The following is a 22,500-nucleotide window of genomic DNA, read 5'->3' as shown; positions in this document are numbered from 1 at the left end:
AACATTCTTCTGATTCAAATATGAAAAATATTATAGCCTTCTAGTTTCTACTGGGTTTACAGTCCACAGGGTTACAAAAGCACCATTAGACCCGTGAAAAACCCTGTTCTCATTTGTAATTCTTATCACAAGCAGACACAAAATAAAGAAGGGCTCCTGTCCCATTATGTATCAGCTAAACACAAACAAACTGTAAACCAGTCTAATTTTAACCATGTGGACTCTATGGCTTGTTGCTGTGAATTTGACTGATGTTACATAACATCCCTGATACTTGAACAGAACAAATACATAATTCAGTCTCTCCCCTCAGCAGCAGTATTTTAAGCATCCATTGCTTAGTTAAAATACAAATGCAAATAAATTGCACGATGCTTGCTTCCATTATCTATATCCAAATTGAGTGAGCCGTTTTTAGGCCGTAACATACTGAAACTAAGAACATAATTAGGACCCGTAGCAAAGCCTCAGAACTGTCACACCCACTGAGCTACAAAAAGAAAGGAAAAGGACAAATACATAGATATAGACAGTATAAATAGGCCTTCTTTAAAATCAATATACAGTAAATGTGCGAATATGCCAGTTTGCATTAAACAAGTGTGTGTGTGTGTGTGTGTGTGTGTGTGTGTGTGTGTGTGTGTGTGTGTGTGTGTGTGTGTGTGGTCAGTTGATTGATTATAAGTTTATATTACCGATGAGGTCTGCGGGGCCGCTGCCCAGGTTTTCTCCACGGATGGTGACTTTGGTCCAGGCCGTGCCCTCGTTGGGCGAGATGCCCGTGACCAGGGGGGGTGGGCGGGCACGAGACATGGTGTCCTAAGGCCAGGTAGGAAAACAGGAATGCCCAGCTCCTTTAGCTGGGAAGAGACAGAAATAAACATTATGTCATTAATGAACACAAAGCTAGCACATCAGGAATTAAGACCTACGGTACAGTACAGTATATGCATGGAATATGAGGAAGTATCAGAATAAATATTATTAGTAAGTCATAACTCTGTAAAGGACAGGCATAGCATCATTGTGAAAGGAGGCAGAACATATTCGTTGTAAGGCTGCCTGCAATCGATTATCTTCTTAATGATTCATCTAACAACTAATTCAATAATTGAGAAGCGTGGTCAACAAACTGACAATTATTTTTATATAACCAACTCGATCAAGTCTGATTAACCTTTTTTCTTTCTTTTTTTTTATACTTCATTGTAAAGTAGTGTCCTGCGATTATTTGATCAAATCTATTATTTTTATAATCAATTGACAGTTTAGCTGGTTATCACCTTTAGCAGTGTACTTTTGAGTGTAGTTTTCCCACTGCCCTCACAAGGGTCTTCGGGTCTATTTGCTTTTTGGCCACAGCGGTTTTTCAAGCCCAAGATTTCCCCATCTGCTTTCATGATGCTCAATTAGCTGCCAGAGTTGATTGCAGTACAAATGAACCTACCAGCCCCATGCATGAAAAATAGAAATAGCGGCATTTGGCTGGTGGCTAGTGTTAATTTCCCCACCCTGAAGGTCTTCCAACAATACGCTGCGGTGGTTATCTCTCAGATAATAGGAAAAATAGAGCAGGGAGCCAAGTATGAAGGAGCAGGGAGACAGGGAGAGCAGAGAGAAGAGGAGGAATGTAAACCTCACGGCGAAGGATAAATAAACCTGGCCTCCCTCAATCATTTCCACATAAGCCTCCACACTACAACACAGAGTGACCATGGTGCGTTTAAGGTAGTGGTTCTCAACCTTTTCAGGCCACGACCCACAAAATAATCATATTTTAACTGGGGACCCGGACCCCCCCCCCACCCCACCCCACCCCACCCTGACGAGCACTAAGAGTTGAGGCATTACATTTTGTGAACACACTTCAATTGTGAAAATTGCCAATCTACATGCTCACAACGCCACGCAAAAACGCCTCGAAATGCGAGGAGTTGTGAGCATGTAGATCTGCTAATTTCACAATTTCTAATAATTGACAATTTTGCCAATATTACATTTGTAATTTTAGAGGTATTAATAAGTCCTTAAATTGTCACTTTAGAAATGTGCATAATACCCTCTATACACTAAACTTTATGTTGGTTTGTTTACTGTTGAGTGAGAAAACAATGTTGCACATTAAGTTAATCACCTGGGGACCCCTCAAAATAATTTGGGGCCCCCCCTGGGGGTCCCGACCCACAGGTTGAGAACCACTGGTTTAAGGTACCAGCACAGAGAGAGCGGCCCATGCAAATCAGTTCAAGTGTTAGGGCTGAGTAGGGGAAAGAGACAGAACAATTTAGCTGAGCTACGGCCAAATCCAAATGAAAAAAGGGAAAAATAGAAAAGAAATCCTAAAAGGATGTATTTCACCAGCACAGATGTTTGCTAATAAATGACTGCCAGGTCTTGCTGGGGCTGATCAAACTACGGCCTCCAAAGCAGCTCTCTTTGCCACGAGGCCAAAACACGTCCTCCACAAACAATGCGGGCGTTCACACAGATTGGACCTGAAGCAAGTTCAGCATGGGGACTGATGGGGACGCCCGCACATGCCTCGCTGCTCCTAGGGATCATGGGACCATATGGAAATGTCACGTCACGATTATCGGGACCAAAGAAATTGCGATTTACGATATTATCGAGATAATCACAATATCCCCAACATCCATGAAATGAAGATAAATGATAATAACGATTATCGTCCCATTCCTAGTGTAGACTTAACCACTTAATCCCTAGTTACTTAGTTGACCGTAGTCCAACATAACTCTATACTAGGCCCCTCCTATTTTCACACAATAATTTATTAATAATGTTGCAAGTTACACGACACGTTGTGAGCTTGCAGATCTACTACTTTCACTGCAATGTTCACCCCAGAATAGGAACGCTATAGGGCTCAAGTGTTTTTTGAGACCAAAAGAATGAGGCAGTATAAACAGGAAAGCAAAGCCCTCACCGCCCGCACTCCCCAGAACGTCAAATAGTTCAAAACTAAAATGACTATCATTACCTTAAGTTCAGGTCTATTTCTCTAAATAGCGGCACTCTTGATTGTGCTGGATATTTAATACATTCATATGTGGTTACGGTGCATCTCAGAGCAGCTCGGCGGTGGGATACACCAGGTGTTCCACACAGGCGGAACCGTCCTGGGAGGGTGGATGGAGGCAGGGGTGTCGCACCAAATTCTGGGCCCTGGGTACAAGGATTCACTGCGGGCCCCCCATGAATGTTCTTCATAGAGGGAGGGGGTTTAACCCATTTAGACTGGGAACGCATTATTGCGCATTATTTGGTGCTTTAACTATTGAAAAATAGCAGATATACAAGCTCACAGCGAGCTTGTAGATCTGCTATTTTTGAAAAATCGTGACAATTTGTGCAAGTCCAGTGATGCTCAAAAGTCAAAATCTTTCATGTGAAGGACCCCCAAAATGATATATTATGTATTTGGCCACCTCATCTCAAAATATTTTGTTCCAGGGACCCCCCAGAAGCTTTAAAAATACATAATATATTCAAAGATTTGCAGATTTTGCACACATTTTCACAAAATAGCAGATCTACAAGCTCGCAGCGCAGCACTCGGTGCAATAGCTAAAGTATAAAATAATTAAGGCCCCTCCACCTTGGGCCCTAGTAACTCAGTTCCAATTCCCCCCCCCCCTCACCTTGTGACACCCCTGGATGGACGGCTGCTCTGACGCTGGCTCTCCACGTAGTAAGTAACCTACCCCATAACGTCCCCGTAAGATAGAGTGATAACTCCCGGGGAGGGTGGGGAGGGGGGGGGGCTAACTTGTGCGGCCCCCCCACGCCGCACAGTGCTTGTTAGGAGGAAACGGAGGGGCGGGGGTTGTGACATGGAGAAGATAAGAGGTTAACAGGCCTGAAACGAGTGCTCGCTCTGTCCTTCATCAATCCCATATGTTTGGAGTGGGAGCGAGTTAGAGGGCTGGGCTCTTATTCTGCTGTAAAGAGAGAGCATTCTAACTGCAACCGGTATGTTTCCAAGAGTGTTTCTAGTTGCCCCACCCCCCCAACACACACACACACACACACACACACACACACACACACACACACACACACACACACACACACACACACACACACACACACACACACACACACACACACACACACACACACACACACACACAAAAATCTGGAAATACACGTGCACAAACACACAAATAGCCCTGCCTATACATGCGCGCGCACACACACGGAGGCTGGGCAGAATGACAGCTCAGCGAGGTTTGCGTGCGAGGGGCCCGAACTGGCGCTGTGTGGTCTATGCGAGTGTGTGGAAGGATCTGCGGAGAGGTCTGGGCAGTGTGTGTGTGTGTGTGTGTGTGTGTGTGTGTGTGTGTGTGTGTGTGTGTGTGTGTGTGTATATGTGTGTGTATATGTGTGTGCGTGTGGTCTGGGTGTGTGGTCTCTGGCGCGGGCCTGGGGAGAGCCTGCTGACGGCTGGGATGAGAAAAGAGCCGCTGTGTTTACTTTACTCTGGGGGCTGTGCATGGACACGGGAACACTGCCCAGACCCCTCTCTGTAACACACACGTACACACGTACGTACACACACACACACACACACACACACACACACAGCCGGCAAAAGCGTAAGCCTCACATCACACAACATCAGGAATACCCTGCAATAGAGAGGTAACAATTAATTACCTTACAGCCTAACGCAGCCCTTGGCCTGAACGAGGCAGTACTTCTCCACATTTTTTATCATAAACATATTTCTGATGTTCCAGCTGGAAGAGACTAGAGGGAGACATTTTGTAGTCATATAAGACACAGCGTGTGTTCACCCTCTAGGTGGCATCAGAGGATCCCCTTACGTTCACAGGCAACTTGTTTCCACCATATGATATGACTCATGTTTTATACTATAGTGACCTAAGGATTTTGTAGGTTACATCAAAGTAACGATGAAACCAGCAATATAAACCAACAGCTGTGCTGACGGATGAATGGTACGTGTTATAAAACACCTTGTATATATAAATGCAGTTACGGTGGTCATTTAATTCTCGATCAAATAGTAGTCGTTTTGTCACTTTTGTTCTTGCATGGATTCCTTCCAACCATGATGTCGTTAGGATGTGTTTAGGTTCTGGTCACACAGTCACACTTTTTATGGTCAATTCAGTTAAGAATTTCCAACATTATTGGCTTGACCGTCACAAATAAACTATTGCTAAGGCATTTAAAAATACAATTTAATGCATTTTTTATTTACCATTTTAATATAATTACAGAAACAATCTTATAAGCAACAATAAGATATATTTTCAAAAATTACATATAGAATGGTTGGCTTCGTTGTACAGTATTTCTAACAAATTCTCACCTTTCTCTATGGTCTCTCTTTCTACGTCGTTTCTCGCTCTATTTCTCTCTCCCTGGATCGTTCTCTCTCTCTCTCCCTCTCTGGTCTTCCTCTCATAATTGACAAGTTTGTTTTCCTTGGAGGCTGACTAATAAACAGTGGGACCGCCTCTACTCTGTGCAGCGGTAGCCGTGGACCTCTTAAAATCTGGGCACTTCTTAGCGAGCGTGGCTAACAAGCTTTATGCGGCGTGCGGGTGCACGGCTGCACAGAATGCCTCCATTCATCTAACACCTAAACAATGCCACGGAAGGCTAATGTAAACCCCTTTCAAATACCAAAACATACACCAAAAATTGTCCCGTGGGTTTTAGTCTAGTCGCCGGTGGCAATGGATTAAGGCATGAACTATTTTTTTTATTTTTATATATACATAATAATAACATAATTTCAAAACAGCCAATTAAGGTGAGACATTGTGAAACGTCTATACAATCACGACCTGATTTGTAAAATGTTGTTACACAGACAACTTGACCTTGTATCAGTGACCTGTACTGTCATCAAACTGTACCTTTTCCTACGCAAAACTTCTAATAAATACCTCAATCAAAATAAAATTAAAAAAAAACAAGTCAGCTCAACTCTTGTTGATAACGACATGAGTTCCAGGTTATAGGCCGTGTGGTTGATTTTCCCCTGCTGTTGAGGTTAATGCAGGGGACGTGGTATGGCGGGGAGGTGGTAGGCAGCACATACAGCAGGAGGTGGACTTCACGCAGCTCAAGACATTTATCTGCCCGCTCATCTGCAACTAAACTTCACTTCTATCCTGCATGTCTGCAGTCTGCACTGCCCGGCAGAAACCTTGTATCTCCAAGTTTCAAATTTGTATGTTTTTTCATAAAGTAAAGCCCTGCTTCATCATACAAGACTGTCGCACAAAACTAGTGAAAATAGCAGATCTACGAGCACACAACGCCTCGCGGTGCAAGGCGTTGTGTGCTTGTAGATCAGCTATTTTCACTATTTTAAATCATTTTTTTAAATGATAAATACAAAACGAACGGCTCTGGACATACAAGGTTTCCATCCCGGCAACAACAATGTGGCGTCCTCCTCTCTCCTCCCAAAGCCTTGCCGGAGGAGGAGGTCAATGAATGACAGAAAGGAAGAGGGAGGGACGGGAGTGTTCAACTCCACCGATGAGAGACACTGAGCTGGACCAAACATGAATCTACCAATGACATGTGACTAGAGCAGACCAAAGGTGAACGTTGTCCACATGACCTGCTACAACAACACTTGGCACAGTGTGTCCATCCCATGAATGAGGCGTTCATGCCTTAGATCATAAGGACGCCCGAGCTCAAAGGCCCCCCTCCGTCTCTGACTAACATGTGGCAGTGATTGGCAGATCGGTGTGTGTGTGTGTGCGTGTGTGTGTGTGTGTGCGTGTGTGAGAGAGAGAGAGAGATGGCCCGAGCGGGCACAAAGGGACTCTTTCAGACAACTCATCACCCCCCTGCGCCCCCACCTACATGTCTCCATCAGTGCAGCTAACGTACCCCCATGCTAACACCATCATCGCACTCAGTGGCCCCCCCAAACGTTACACAAACACCAGATTCCTTCAAAAGATCTCCCCCTCTCTCCAGCCTGAATGCACAGAGCCGGCCAAACATCACCTGGCCTGATCACACGCGGCCGTGCGGGGCACAGCTTCAAACAATCCACTCCTCAGTGCTCCCTCACACCCGTTCGCCTTTAGAGAGCTGGTCTTCACTGCCGAAAGAAATGGCAAAAACGGTCCCACCGTTTTGTGAATAACTTGAAGCCCCTGATACACGTAGCAATTATTTCATCAATATCAAGCAGCAACGACCAGAGGCGTCAATTGGGTATATGGCAGTTGCCATACCTTGGCTAAAGGGGGGGAAAAAAATCATTATCAAGCCTGTTGATAAGGTATGGCAACATGACTGAAGTCTTGCACGCGTGGCACAAAAAGATTAATCCAATTGACGCTGCCAATGGCCATACCCAATTGACACCTCTGGTCGTTGCTGGTTGATATTGATGAAATAATTGCTACGTGTATCAGGGGCTTTAGGCTAATCCGGACCATAAACTCAGTAAACTTCCAAGCGCTAATATGTCAATTTTTAACACAGAGTGTGTACAAAATGTAATCAAATAGACCTAAAAACGACCTTTTGTGCGCTCTCGTTAAATGCACACTGAGGATTACACGGTCACGGACTGAGGAAATATTGTGTAGGTTTTAACATGCAAACAGATAGCGTGGCTGACGGTTGACGAAATAGCGATTTCAGTCAAAGGACGAACGATTTTTGATGTTTCAGAGCGAACGCTGCAACCGCTGGACAGTCACTGAGCTCTTCCAACATCATGACTCAGCATTTCCTCTGTGAGCATCCAGTCTCAACATGGGGCTGCTGGGGTGTCTGTCCAGAGAGTGGGAGAAAAAGAGAGGGGGTGTGGAGGGAGGGAGAGAGAGAGAGGCAGAGAGAGAGAGAGAGAGAGAGAGAGAGAGAGAGAGAGAGAGAGATGTCTGCCTCTGGCTCTCTCCCTGTTACCGTCTGTACTCGGGGTTTGTTATCCTTGGGCTCGGGCTGTTTGTCTGTTTGTTGGTCTCGAATTGCATTTCACATTTGGGCGTGCATGCAATGATTTCTCATTTTAGAATCCTGGAACAATAAACAGATCTATGCCGTTTAGGCCCATGAATGCAGGCAGATGTTTTCAGTGGGCTTAGCGACTGGAGACAGGCAGCTCTGCTGAATGACATGGCAAATAGAGCCAGGGGATTAAGCCTTCATAACCCGTGCTGGGTCGCCACCACCTACCTCTGCTGCTTTGCATAGGAAAACATGTCAACAGCGTGAGAACCATACACCGACAGGAGCTCACAAACTAGCATAAATTACAAAAACAATGTTGCCTATAAGACAAATAAACAGCTTCACTAATTTGCAATGTCATACCTAACTGAAAAACAATGTTAACCGATTCAAACCAGGAAAGCATCAGTGTAATCTTTTATTTTAGTTTTGGGTGTTCAAATATATACAAGATCACAGCGCCTCACCTCGTGCCGTGCTGCATTTTTGAAAAATCCTGAAAGTGTGAGAACTACTTGATTTAGAAGTCATTTGTAGAATCGGCCCAGGTTTTAATAGTTTAATAAGTACAGTAAATATTCAAAGTTAATATGTACTGTTAATATTGGAGCCTTTTTTATGAGCCACTGTCTGTGTCTGGTACCCTTTCAAACTCTATAGCCTGAGTCTGTCTGTCTGTCTGTCTGTCTGTCTGTCTGTCTGTCTGTCTGTCTGTCTCCAGATCAAGTGTGGTCCATCCATGTCTGTGGTCCGACTGGGTCATGGAAACGGGATTGTGAAAACCAGTGGTCCAGCAAGCCTGTCAGCAGGGTGGGTGGCTGGTGGGGGCTACCAGGTGGGGGAGAGTGGGAAACATGGACCGGGGTGAGAGAGAAGTGCCACTTCACAAACAAGGCAGGGCCCTGACCGCCCTCGTCGCTCAGCTCACCCCGGGCTCCACCGCGGAGCAGCGCCGCTGAGAAAGAGCCACGAAAATATAACCCCACTGCATTCCACCAAAACAAACAAGCAGGGCCACCCAAATTTTCCAATTAGAGCCCTGCGAGGGGGCGTAGGTGGGGGCAGGAAATGGCCTTGTGTAGCCTCAAGTCCCCCTTCCCCCAGCGGAGGGGTACTGTCAGTCAGGGAGAGGCGGAGGACGAGGGTGGAGGTATAGGACTTGAGAGGCACTCACACAGGGGACATGTCATTGGTTCCGGATGATGGCTCAAATGACAGCTTGATCCGGGGGACACTGTACCCGCCTACTTGTCAATCAATTCCTCTCGCTCCCTCACATATAATCAATCAGTTAAACAAACACACATGGTAAGGTGATGTTTTCCCTAAAAAGGCCTAATTAAAGAAAGCTTGCTTGCTACAACAATATTTGACAAAGACACACAGGACCTGGAGAGCTAGGGCTTAGTCTGTGTTCTGTTCAAAAACATTACACTTAAGAAGCCCAACACAGAGAAGTGTTAGTGGTAATATTAGACTTGTTGACAGTGACTAACACTAGTCCACCACCGTGTGATAACAGGCAGGGGTTTTAGTTCTATTAAATACCTAGTATTTTAAGCTTTAGAATTCTACTGGGAAATAGCTGTATCTGCAGTTTCTGCACTTGCTCTAAGACCACAGCTGAAACAGTGCTCTGTTCATCTCTTTCACATGCACTGTCTCCGTTTCATTCCCATGCAGGGTAAGGGTTTATGCACCCAAACTCATATTAACACACGTGCAAACATGAGACACAGCATGAATTTCTGTGTGTACTCCGACCTGTAACAAGCACAGAAATGTAGATTTTGAAAAAAGGTACGTTTAGGCATAGTTTGACTGAGGTTATGTTTAGGAATACCTGGTGGCGACAGTTCCGAGGTCACCATATTTGAACCTGGGGCGAGTGTGTTTTGGGGAGAGCGGCGTACTTGCATTCCTCTGATCTAAAGGCGTCTTCATTACTAGTACATACAATATAACAACCATTCAATGGTTTTTAATTTTATACAACATTTGAAAAAGATGTAGAGTATTACATCATTAATATTACAACTAATTGTTACAACTTCAACTTGAATTCAATCAATTATATATTGCATAGCCTACTTATGAACAACACAACAACTATTACAATTGATACTATTAGCAACGATATTGACATAATTGATACAAGTTTGTTTGCTGTTAATTTGAGATATAGGCTAGATAAAGACAAATAAGATCTTTCTGCACTGGGTTTTGGGCTGCGGTTTTGAGGCTCTTGGCAGCTGCATGCATTTTGGGTGCAGCCTGCTGCCTGCACAGTCAGTGACTGAAATCAACTCCATCAATCTTTAGTAATATAATAACTAATAACTGCACCTAATAAAAATAAAAATGAATAGCATGCGTCAGCACCTTATAGCGTGTTCTTCTGGGCGATGGTCAAATAGGTTTGTATTTAATGCTTACTGATGCAGGCTATTCATTTTTTATTTTAATTAGGTTCAGTTATTACGGGATTATATATCCCACCTCAGCCTGCTGCCGCCTGCCTGCAGTCATAGTGACTGAAATCAACTCCATCACTCTTTATAGGACATATAATCCCGTAATAACTGCACCTTATTCCGGCCCGACCACCTAACCCTAACTCGCTGGTGAATGGTAACCTGGTGAAATGCTAACCTGCTGACGCCGGTGACCTAGTCGGACTATTGAGAGGTCGGAATTATGATCAGTCAACCTAGAGAACCCGACAAGGACGCAATCAGGAACGTTATACGCAATGACAGCTCATTAATAGAGCTCTTATCATACTCCAGTTTCTATGAGAGAGACATTTAACGTCAAAATGCATACGAACATTGCGTTTCCTAGACAATCACACAAATACACGGCTATTATTTATTTACTTTCCCAGGGGAAAGGATGATGATACGTGCAAGCCAAGCAGCTGCTTCTATAGTTAGCACATTAGCTTGTGAGCCGTCTTGACATAGCATTGCACACAGTAGCATCTATAAACATGCCATGGTCAAGTTAATTACAAGGAGCGAGCGACAAGCCTCCAAACGACACATAGGAGTCAGGAGAGAGAGAGGAGACGCTGCTTTGTTGACACTTTTTGACAGCTACCGTTGTCGCTATAGCTAGGCTAATCTGTGTTAGCATGTTCTCGGAGAGCTCAAAAGACGGTTAAATTGGTAACCTAAAGCGACAGTCACCTCACCTCTTTCTGGGGAAACGAGACGACTTTCTCTATCTAATTACTTTTAAAGGTGTGTAACAGAAAATGAGAACTTACGGTTTTTAAAAGCGACCAGTGAAATTTCAGCGAGCTTTCCTGCTTCCTCTGTAAACTTCCGGTAGTCAAAGCAAGCCTGAAGCCTCTCTCTTTCCCCAAAAGAATCCCCTCCCTTCCCGCTGCTGACCCTACCCCAGCCCAACCATCCCAACCCAGACACAGACCTATGATCTGGTGGAAGATGAACAGTGGTGGTGGGAAAAAGTCCCGAATAAAACATTTACTAGGCCAGGGTAAGTAGAAAAGTATTGCTATCAAAATATACTTAAAGTCCAAAAGTAAAAGTACTCATTATGCAGAATGTCCCATTTCATGTCCCAAGTTCAAAATGTATAAAACTCTTTTGAAAATAGCAGATCTGCTATTTTCGAATGGCCGAAAATATATATAGGGCTGAAGTGTTTAGTGTGTGTGTGTGTGTGTGTGTGTGTGTGTGTGTGTGTGTGTTTTGTAATAGGCCTAATCTTACTTAGTTTATACTTACACCACTGAGACCTGTCATGGCCTGGTGGAAGATGAATATGATGATGGTGATGATGATGATGATGATGATGATGATGATGATAGGGGTAATAATAATAACAATAATAATAATAATCCATCTATGTATATAAATAACCATAATAATAAGGCAGATGAATTGTATCTAAGGATTGAATTTTGATATTTTATCCATTTAAAGCTGTAATGCTAGATCAATATTATTTTCCTACATTATATTACTTTGTGCTTTATTACATACAGTCAGCCGCACCTTGCAACTCTAGATTTAGTTTTTAATATGTTGCATCTACAGTTTCAACACCAACCATTGACAGCCCATAGGACCTACATCCAAAACAGAAAAGTCCTATCTGATTGTATTAAACAATGGTAAGTCACCAAAACATTGCAGCTGTACAGAAAACTTGAATTATAGGTCTACTCTTTCTATCTGCAAAGTGTTTGTTTCATAAAAATCCACCGTAGACATGTTATTATGAGATACCTTCTGTCAATAAATTCTGTGGGTGTCAGACCGCCATTCCGAAACACCTCCATTCCGAAACAGGGTTAGGGTTAGGGTTAGGGTTAGGGTTAGGGTAAGGATTAGGGTTAGGGTTAGGGTTAGTTAGGGTTAGGGTTAGGGTTAGGGTAAGGGTTAGGGTTAGGGTTAGGGTTGTTAGGGTTCCTAACAATGGAAGTCAATGTTCGGAATGGCGGTGTTTCGGAATGGCGGGGTGTAACCTTGTGTTATAGAAAACGATCGCTTCCAAACTAGAAAAAAATTACCATCACCCATGTTTAAAAATGTGATGTGGCCCCCGCTTTGGTTGTGGCCATAAGCGACCGCTTATATTGCTTATGCCAGGAACCAGCCCTGGTCAGCAGGACGTTGTGTTATAGAAAACGATCGCTTCCAAACTAGAAAAAAATTACCATCACCCACACAGAATGGTTAGAACGTCCTGCTGACCAGGGCTGGTTCCTGGCATAAGCAATATAAGCGGTCGCTTATGGCCACAACCAAAGCGGGGGCCACATCACATTTTTAAACATATTGTTATATAATATGTCATATATCCCCTATCCAAAAACTAGTGTTATTATTCTAATATGCCCTCCCCTTTCCTCCTTCCCCATAATACCCAACTTCATTCTAGGCCTGGCTGCCTTGATTCATGAGCAAGTCAATATGCCTCCAAAAAGAACATTTTGATCTGTTGCTGCAGATTATTTTAGGTGGCCCTCCACTGACGGATGCACGCGTACGTGTGCGTCCGTCAGTGGGGGGCCACCTAAAATAATCTTGCATAGGGCCACCTGAATCCTAGAACCGGCACTGCTGCTGACTACTGCATTATGTACAATTTAGAAACAGGTGGTATGCAGGACCGTTGAGAGATTTGTCACAAACGCTTCTGCTCTGTTTGGATGTATGGGCTGTCAATGGTTGGTGTAGGGTTGCAAGTTGCAGCTAATTGTGTCTGACATTTTGTCAATGAAAAGCAAATGGATTATGCCTTTATTGTATCTTTCCGTGCCTAATTCATTGTATCTTTCCATGTGCAATATTCAATGCAGTTAACTCTCAAAACAAAACCCCTTGTTGACCTTGGCATGGTAACCTTTTATTTCCCATGGAGATTATGTTGGTGATACACAAAGATAAACATCCCATTGTGCTACCTTCTTCCTCGCAGACCTAGTAACCTACAGCACAGCACAGCAGACAATACTATTATATAATACTTATCTCCAGATCAGATCGACAAGGTCTGAATGAATTCCTCCGTAAAACACTTCATTTTGGGGGGATAATATGTTGAGAGAAGTTGGAGAACTTGTGGGATTCATTCTTTTTTCTTTATTTATTTTTTTGGGTAAATGAACATTTTAGGATAAAGTGTAGTGACTGACAGTATGTGAAAGTAAGCTCATGTCCAACTTTCTCCATAACTCCTCAGTTTTGTAGTCTCATCAGATTGTAATCAGATCCCCTCCTCTTTATTATGGGTCAATCCTTCACATATACTGTAGGTTCTCAGCACATATTGCACTGCACATGTACTGTATATATTGTATACTGTATATACTATGTCACAGTTGCTGTAACTCTGCCTATACTGTATCCAGGCTGCTAATTCATTCTCCCATCAGAGTATGTGCATTCTCTTTTTATGTTTTTTTTAATTGTATTATACCCTGTTATTTTTAGTTTTTTTGTTTAATGATATATATTGTAAGCACAGTCTGTTGAGCATGTCACTGGGGGACACCCCAACATTTCATTGCACATACAGTAATTGTATGAGTGAGTGAGTGAGTGAGTGAGTGAGTGAGTGAGTGAGTGAGTGAGTGAGTGAGTGAGTGAGTGAGTGAGTGACTGAGTGAGTGAGTGAGTGAGTGAGTTTCCCATGGGGAAATTTGTCCTCTGCATGTGACCCATCCTTGCTACAGTAAATCATCAATGTAGATTATCTGTTGGTGATCTGCATTTGGCAGCCAACTGAGCAGCACTCAGGTACCAGGCAGCTCTAGTCTCCAACTCTCAGTCTCATGTTGTAAAACATCTTTGAACTAATTATAGTATATTAGTAAATCAAAGCTATTCGTGGGTTGTAAATGGCTCTGGATAAGAAGTTTCTTTAAATACGTACAATGGATTTGTAAATGTCACGTGAATAGCCTAAATACAGCACAGTCAACTAGGGAATATGGCCCTCTGAAGTGTTAAGGCCGTTCCATACTTCGACCGAAACCGCCGTTTTCGGTCAAAAGGTCCTTTTCTACCATAAAATTATATCCCTCGGGACTTCTGAAAAGCATTGAACCGAACGAGTTCGGAAATTTGCACGTCGGAAAACAAAACTCACCGAACATTTCGGTCGAAGTATGGAGAGGACTTTACTGTCGATGTCCTCACGTCAGAGGGAGAGTGTGAGAGTGCCAGGTCCCGTTGGGAGATGGCCCTTTTCCTTTCTTTTCACAGTGTATCACCAAGGCATTTCCACTTGTTCTGGGAAAGGCGCAGCATCATTAGAGCTGCCACAGAGACCACCCAGGCTCACACTAGAATACTGATACCAGTACATTTATCTCACCAAATTGTGCAGGGCAGAAATAATTTATGTGATAAGGCAAGGCCCAGTCCCTTGAGGAACAGTATTTTCCAATTAGACAGGGTTAATCTGATCATTGAGGGATCAAACTGTGATTTGGGCGGTTGGCCACTAATCAGTGCAGATGCTCATGCGGCACAGGGGCTATTTGTCTATATAAACACCAACTGAGGCCTTAAGGACTTTGGTCACAGTCCCAGGGGTACTGCAGCCCTCGTCGATGACGGAGAACGAACATTGACATATCATGCATGCCAGCTATTTAACCTAGAACAGAACCCTCTATTTGCTGCTAATGGAGCCCTCAAGGGGGGTTTCTTTCAGTCTCATGACAGATATAAAGAAACATTTGCACGCGAGATATCACAGAGGATTCTGGGAGAAACATGATGCCAGGTCACAGCTGTCCGTGCGCAATTTTGGTTTCGTGCCCAGTTATTCACCCTGGCTAGCTTGTGGTTTCATAGATCATTTTCATAGATTCTCATTGTCCTCTGCCGACTGAATTGGCATCTAGTGAGGAAGATGGTGCTTTTAATAGAGGAGCATGTCTCTTTGGGCAGGTGTTGGAGGTGTGCTGGGGGGACAGCGATGGGGCCTTGATCCTCACTGTGACCTCCTACACGCCGTGATCTTCACATCCCGTAATGGCACACGCTGCGCTGGTACCATAGCTCATCCTCGAACCCTATTGTTCATTGTTTGTCTCCTCCAGTTTTTTCCCATGGGCCCCTGGCCAGCGAGAGGAAAAGGTCACTGTAAATATTGCACTCAAATCCCCCCCCACCCCGTCCTCTCCCCCCACCAAGCTCCTAAAGAGGGAACAGGCGACCAGTGGGTGAGCACTTCCTTCCTTGTGGGGGGTATTTCAACTGTAGTCCGAGCCAAAAGGCAACATCAAACAACCATGAATCTATCAATGTCAAAGATCACTACAGTGAGATCATTATGGTTAGTCTTGACGTTTACAATAACCTGTATGTGTGTAACATTAGAGTACCGGTAATATCTATCTACACATCTGGAACAGTGTGTGCTCAAAGGGTGCCATTAAAAGTTCCTAGAGGATAGGATCACTTACAGGACAGGTGATCATACACGTGAAATACAGAATGTTCGTGTCTTTGTTTTGCCTTCAGTGTGATATAGAATGTCTACCATGCCTGTCAGACAGCTACTGTTTTCGTAGTCACTGTAACTGCAAAATGTGCAATAACATATTTCTAATGACAAGGCACGAACCCAATCCCTGGTGCTAACTTGCAACTTACAAGACACACAAAATATGGATTCCTGGGGAAATTAAGTGGGGCTCAGCAACCCATGACCCATGTGTGACTAATCTCCAGCCTGTAGCACTGCTGTTAATATAAGACAGGGAGATTTTAAATAAACCCCTGATATTTGGGTTTGTTTTGCTTCAGAGTGGTGCTCCACCTCCTGCAGCTCCTCTTCCCAGACGAGTCCAGTTCCCTGGGCTCGGAGCTTGGGCTCCGGAAATCCAAGCCTGTGCCAGGCTTAGCTTGGAAAAGCATAGCGATGGACACAATGGAGGAGAGAGAGTACGCGGGAACTGAGAAGGCCTTTTTCAGTCTGATTGCTGACACACTGCTCGTAATGGCTGGAGAACACAAGGATGTAGATAACACGTAAGGATGGAGATATTATAATGGAGGTGTAGGAGGGATGTTTTCTTAAGGTAGCAGCAAAATACCTGACACACCCTGAGTGCAGCGGTTCCCAACCGTTCTGCATCAGGACCCACCTGAAAATCTCACGAGCATTCGCAACGATACACTTTGAGTTTCTGTTCAGCAGCATCACAATGAAAACGAATTTGTTTAATCATAGTGTTTTGCCAATTATTTGGGGACCCACTGGCAATATATCGTCACGCCCCACAAGTTGGGAAACTCTGCCTTAGTGATAAACATTAGCGGCATTGATCACTGTTGCTAGCTGGGAAGGCACAATGGGATAACACCAGTTGCAGAAAGGCTTTAATGAGAGAGAGGCGGGTGAGAGTGAGAGTAGGAGGGGGCATTTTCTCAGATATGTACAGGCTTTTACCACCCAGGTTAACATAACATGTCCCCTTGCCCTGCCATAACACCACTCCCTAGGCCCCGCCGGCAAGACAACAGGCTACGGTGTCTCAGGAGGCACAGTCTGGATGGTGGGCCCGAGCACAGAGGAGAACAACTCTCTGCATGGGAAAGGCCTGAGTACAGAAGTGAAGCACACACGTCATTATAAATGAGAGGCAGAGCCAGTGAGAATCCATATTCCAATGATAAACAGCAGTGATGCAGTGTTTGGAATATCGTCACTGTTCGGGCAGAAACCTTGTATCTCCAAGTTTCAAATTTGTACGTTTCTTTTGTAAAGTAAAGCCCTGCTTCACCATACAAGACTGTTGCACGAAACTAGTGACACTATCAGATCTACAAGCTCATAACGCGTTGTGTGAGATCGGCTATTTTCACTAATTTAAATCATTTTTGAGCGGTGCAAACCACTCCTAAGCTCTGCTTCGTGTTACCCTATTATTGACTATGATGTCATGAGGTAGCCAAACAGAACAGACCAATCAAACGCTTTGATTTTGTTGATTTGTCCATGATGTCATAGACACAGAGGCTTCCAATTGGTTTGCCTGTCTTAGAACGTGTTAGAAGAATTAGTACCGTTCGTGGCCTTTGATTGGTCTGTGAAATGTGACATGATGTTATGAATAGGCCAAACATAACAGACCATTTGAATTTGAATTTCAAAATTGTATGAGTGGAATATTACCCATAACCTGAGAAAGTAACCACACTTTTAGACAGACTGTGGTTATTTTGTCACAGGTTTTAGATGACACACAGCTAATACAAGCTTAAAATACAAACAAACAGCCTTTGACTGGTTTGTGCTAACACACGCTCTACTGGGGTGACTGACTGAGGCTCCTCTTGCTGGCTCACAGGCAGGAAGCAGTGCCTGTTTCCATGGTCGTTGCAGTCTTTAGTGGCTGAGTAAACCACTGAGCTGGCCTTTGCCATGTTTTCCCAACAGAAATGGGACAGTGATCATGTAGGTGATATCTGTAATGTTATTGATGAGCGCAGAGTTCTCTGGCGATGGATGTAGGAGGTTGATGATGGTGGATCGCAGCTCACTCAGCTCTACTGGGGTGACTTTGTCTGAGGCTCCTCTCGCTGGCTCACAGGCAAGGAGCAGTGCCTGTCTCCATGGTCTCTGCAGGCTTTAGCGGCTGAGTAAACCACTGAGCTGGCCTTTGCACTGATCTGCTGGAACAGGTTCCACACCTTCAGCTGTGCAGTTCTCCTGTTCTGAGAAAGGGACAGTGATGTTTTCTGTTTCACTTGATTAGGTCCTTGGCTTTCTCTCTTGGGTTGGTTAAACACATTCTAAGACAGGTTAATTGTTCTAATACAGGCACACTGTGTTGTGTTAAAGTCCTTCACTATCAACCTCCTGCATCCATCGCCAGAGAACTCTACGCAATGAGTCTTCTTTGTTCTTCCAGTACGTTATTGCATTATTAACGTTTAAATAACCAAGAGAATTATGAATTATCAAATGGATACTCGTTTATATTGTGAATGATGTCACAATTCTGTCATAGTATCTGAAGAAAAACAAAACCTAGCTTTTGTTTGAATGTTTCATGATTTTGTACATAAATAAATGATTAATATCTGAGAAACTGTCATAGTATCTGACCTCATGTCGTGTTTGCACCGCTCTCTTTGCACTGGTGCGATTTTTAAAAAGATGATTACAAAACCAACGGTTTTGGACATACACCTTGTATGTCCAAAACCGTTGGTTTTGTAATCCGACCCGACAACAACGATATGTAAAGTTCTGAAATATTGCATGCATGCACTTGAGTTAGAAACGACTTATTTGCCACCTTTTGACCTTCTAACGGAAGTGGTTACCTCCAGAGGGATGGACTGTTGAGGTATGACATGTGCTCATCAGCCCGGCCATCCTCTGATGAATAGCGACAGGGTAGTGTGTGGATATAACTGTTTGTGTTTATAAACAGGTGGAGCTCGTTACAGCTGGTGGTTATTTGTGTACAGGATGGATCCATGCCAACTGCAATCAGGAAGAGAGCGAGCGAGAGGACACAGCTATGAGCTCGCCCGGTATCTAGTTATATGGTCACTATGTTCTATTCCAATTGGACCCTTATCATTTTCTGGATTCAAAATAGGCCAACCACACATATGGAGCAAGAAAGTCCCACGAAAAAGGGAATTTGATCAAGTAGAGTAATTTAAGAGCACGGAAGTGAGTGAAACAATAGGACACAAAATAGAACAGCATAATACATGACTGAAAGAGCAAAGCTACTGCCACTGGGAACACTGCTGGATGTGAGAGATGGAGTAAATGGGAATTTGGAAACCATATTTAAAGGAGAGAAAAATGGCCCAGGCGGCTTTAGGGTAGTGGTCCGGGCACCTAGGTTGCTGATGTGTGCCGTGGGTTTGACTCCCGATCCCAACGACCTTTGCTGCAGGCGTGTCACTCCTCTTCTCTCTCTTTCCATTTCCTGTCAGTCTACTGTAATCTATCAATAAAGGCAAAAAATATATATCTTAAAAAAGCAGAGACATTTTTATATAATTGTGAAAGTTCATCTCTTCCTTTCCGCTCTGTGAAAAGAAAAGAATATCTTAAATCCAATGAGTCCTGTAATGCTGCACTGGGATTTCCTTTCCAAGCATTGGTCTATAAGGATTTATCAGAGAGACAGCAGGAAGTCAGGCAGCCTCTGCAAATATCAACTGAATATTATCCTACAACAAATAGGCTTAACATGTCGTCTTGATACCGTCAGTTATGCTTGGGTCTCATGCGAAGACACAAAGGTTTTTGATGTTTCCTCAGGCACTCTCTGCCTGCCTTTTGCCTTCTCTTGATTTTTAGAGTCAGCTACAGCTAGAGCCCAGAAGGGGGCTCCCAAGAACATCATTTACAGAGTGTTCCACTGTGATTTCACTTCTTAAGGAATAAGAGAGAGAGCAATGTACATGGAGGAAAGGGGCAAGAAGAAAAACAAAACCTAGCTTTTGTTTGAATGTTTCATGGTTTTGTATATAAATAAATGATTAATTGGTGATGTATGATTAAGTCAACACTAATATCGCACTCTGTCTGTATCAAAATCATATTGTGAGCAGTTGCCAGGCTCACAGTCATTGCAGAGGGCTACTTCATCGTTCAACAGACTGAGTATAAAGATATAGGTATTTGTTGTAAGCTGTTTACCTATACACTTATGTAATCACAGCACCATAAACATCTAAACTTCAATATGACATAAGAGACTGATAGTATCATATGAACCGGTAACATTATCAGCATTTTTCAGTGTTATGGTCTGTTATGTAATCGTCTATGTGGTTTTTGTAGGCCACTGCAATTGAAAAGCAATACGCAACGTTGCACTTTGTGCTTTTGGTCGAATATAGTTCAATTTGGGGCCTAAATCAGAAAAGACGGCTGCCCCCCCCCCCCAAGAAGAATGCAAGAAGCAATGTTAACTAGAAGCAGTGCTCTTCCGAGCACAGGTCTCCACCAGGCCAGGCGTCCTGGTGGTGATATAATAGGCCAATGTAAAAAGGGTGGCATGTCTTCTTCGCCAATCTTAGACCTTTCATGGCAGTCGGACGCTGCATGGATGATATGAGGCATTGTGTTCCAAAAATGTGTTTTGCTAAAGTCTACCTGCTGGTGGCGCTATAACAGGACAATAGAACTCCTAACTGGTTCAGTACCATTAGGAGAAGGCGCGCTCTCTGCTGGAGTCTTGTGGAGAGGTCTGTAGTTTCTTTGGGTGCAGATTCTAGTAGAATTCAGAATGAAGGGAATATCCGCACTCTCTTTAATGATGACTTTTTAAAATTATTTATTTATTTAAGCCTGTACAGCAGCAGCAGTCTATTTAGAGAAACGGACGCGTTTCGGCCTACTGGCCTTCCTCAGCGTTTCAAACCGCTATAACAGGCCAATGTGAAAAAGGTAGCATTTGTTCCTTGACCTAGTTAGTCGCAAGCTGCGTTGATGATTTGAGGCATTTTGTTCAAGACGGCTCAATCCTACAAACTTTGGAAGCCAATCATAGCCAATCAGGATGGAATATGCAAAATCGGACAGATCCATGTCGATCACATGACTGTCGAGATACTGCCAACCAATTAGGATTTTTGGACAACATCTGTAAGAGTAGTGTACAGAAATGTGTTTTGCGAACATCGGCCTCATGGTGGCGCTAGAACAGGCCCATTTGAAAAATGGGGGTCAGAGGTTCTGAATTGGCATCCAGGGAGGGTGTATGCTCATTTTGGCAGCGACCGGGCCAACGGCGACTGAGATTAGGTGGTAGCAAACTGCGAGGACGCACGCACGCACGCACAGACCGACGGACGGACGCACAGATGGACGGATGGAGACGAAAACATACTCTCCCCCATGCCTTCGGCTGGGGTCACGTGCACAATAAACAAACCAGAGTTACATCAGTACAGTAGTAAATATTTCTACAGATACGTACATGCGTGCCTGCGTGCTACACGTGGTGCATTGTTTGCGTGTGCCGGCATGTACGTGATGACTGCCGTTAAGCATGTGTGTGTGTGCGTGCGTGTTTGCGTGTGTGTGTGTGTGTGCGCGTGTGCGTGTGTGTGTGCGTGTGTGTGTGTGTGTGCGTGTGCGTGTCTGTGTGTGTGTACGTGTGCGTGTGTGTACAAACATGTGTATACACAGCATACATGTGTGGTGGGTGGGGAGATTGAAAAGAGAGCGGCTGTTTGTAGTGAAAACACAGCCAGGCCGAGACACTGAGAGGAAGCTAAACACAGGCTGCTCTTTGATGTGGAGAGCAGGGTAACACTATTGTGAACCAGTTGTCTCACAAACACAAAGCAATCAGAGGGGGGGTGGGACAGGACAGGCCTGTACTGTACTGTACGATAGTCTAGTACCGTGGTTCTCAACCTTTTGAGGCCGCGACCCCCAAAATAATCATATTTGAACTGGAGACCGCCCACCCTGCACAAGTACTTGGAATCGTAGGAGTTGGCATTACATTTAGTTTGACTCGATCTATTCCATTGTGAAAATAGCAGAAAATAACAGAAAAGCAGCAGTTGTATTTTCACAATGTCTGCCTCTAATATTTGACAATTTGAACAATGTTTGACCAGAGGTACTAAAAAGGTCTTTAAAGTCCTTAAATTGACATTGTCTGTTTACTGTGAGAAAACAACATTTACCTAAACATTTGGGGACCCCCCAAATAATTTTGGGACCCCTCTGGGGGTCCCGACCCACAGGTTGAGAACCACTGGTCTAGTACACGCTGGGTGATAATCTGTGTGTACTAGGTTAATATACTGTGTGATACACAGCAACTAATAAGAGGGAGTAGGGGGTTACAGTACATATTGCAGTGGTGGTGGTGGTGGTGGTGGTAGGCGATGGGGGGTGGGGGCAGTAAATTGTGCCGCTAATGGGTTTGAGGCGGTGACAGATTTCCCGTCTTAAGTGGAAGAGGTAGTGTGGCGTACAGGAAAGGAAGGAGAGTGTGCGTGTGTGTGCGTGTATGTGCGTGTG

The 22,500-nt window shown here is 44.0% G+C and overlaps 1 protein-coding gene across 1 annotated transcript in view; it reads right to left on the bottom strand.

The window, feature by feature from the left end:
• Positions 1-11,376, bottom strand: part of exoc2 (exocyst complex component 2) — a 58,341-nt gene extending 46,965 nt beyond the window's left edge. The window contains exons 1-2 of the mRNA XM_080732184.1: positions 11,258-11,376; positions 696-860 (exon numbers count right to left, since the gene is read on the bottom strand). Of these exons, the coding sequence (XP_080588310.1) occupies positions 696-813 (118 nt within the window). The 5' untranslated portion in view covers positions 814-860; positions 11,258-11,376. The remainder of the gene's footprint in view (positions 1-695; positions 861-11,257) is intronic.
• Positions 11,377-22,500: the final 11,124 nt, after the last annotated feature.

This window comes from Nannobrachium achirus (assembly GCF_963921795.1).
Source record: "Nannobrachium achirus genome assembly, chromosome: 1".
NCBI classification, from domain to species: Eukaryota; Metazoa; Chordata; class Actinopteri; order Myctophiformes; family Myctophidae; genus Nannobrachium; species Nannobrachium achirus.
This window is presented reverse-complemented; position numbering and strand designations above follow the sequence as displayed.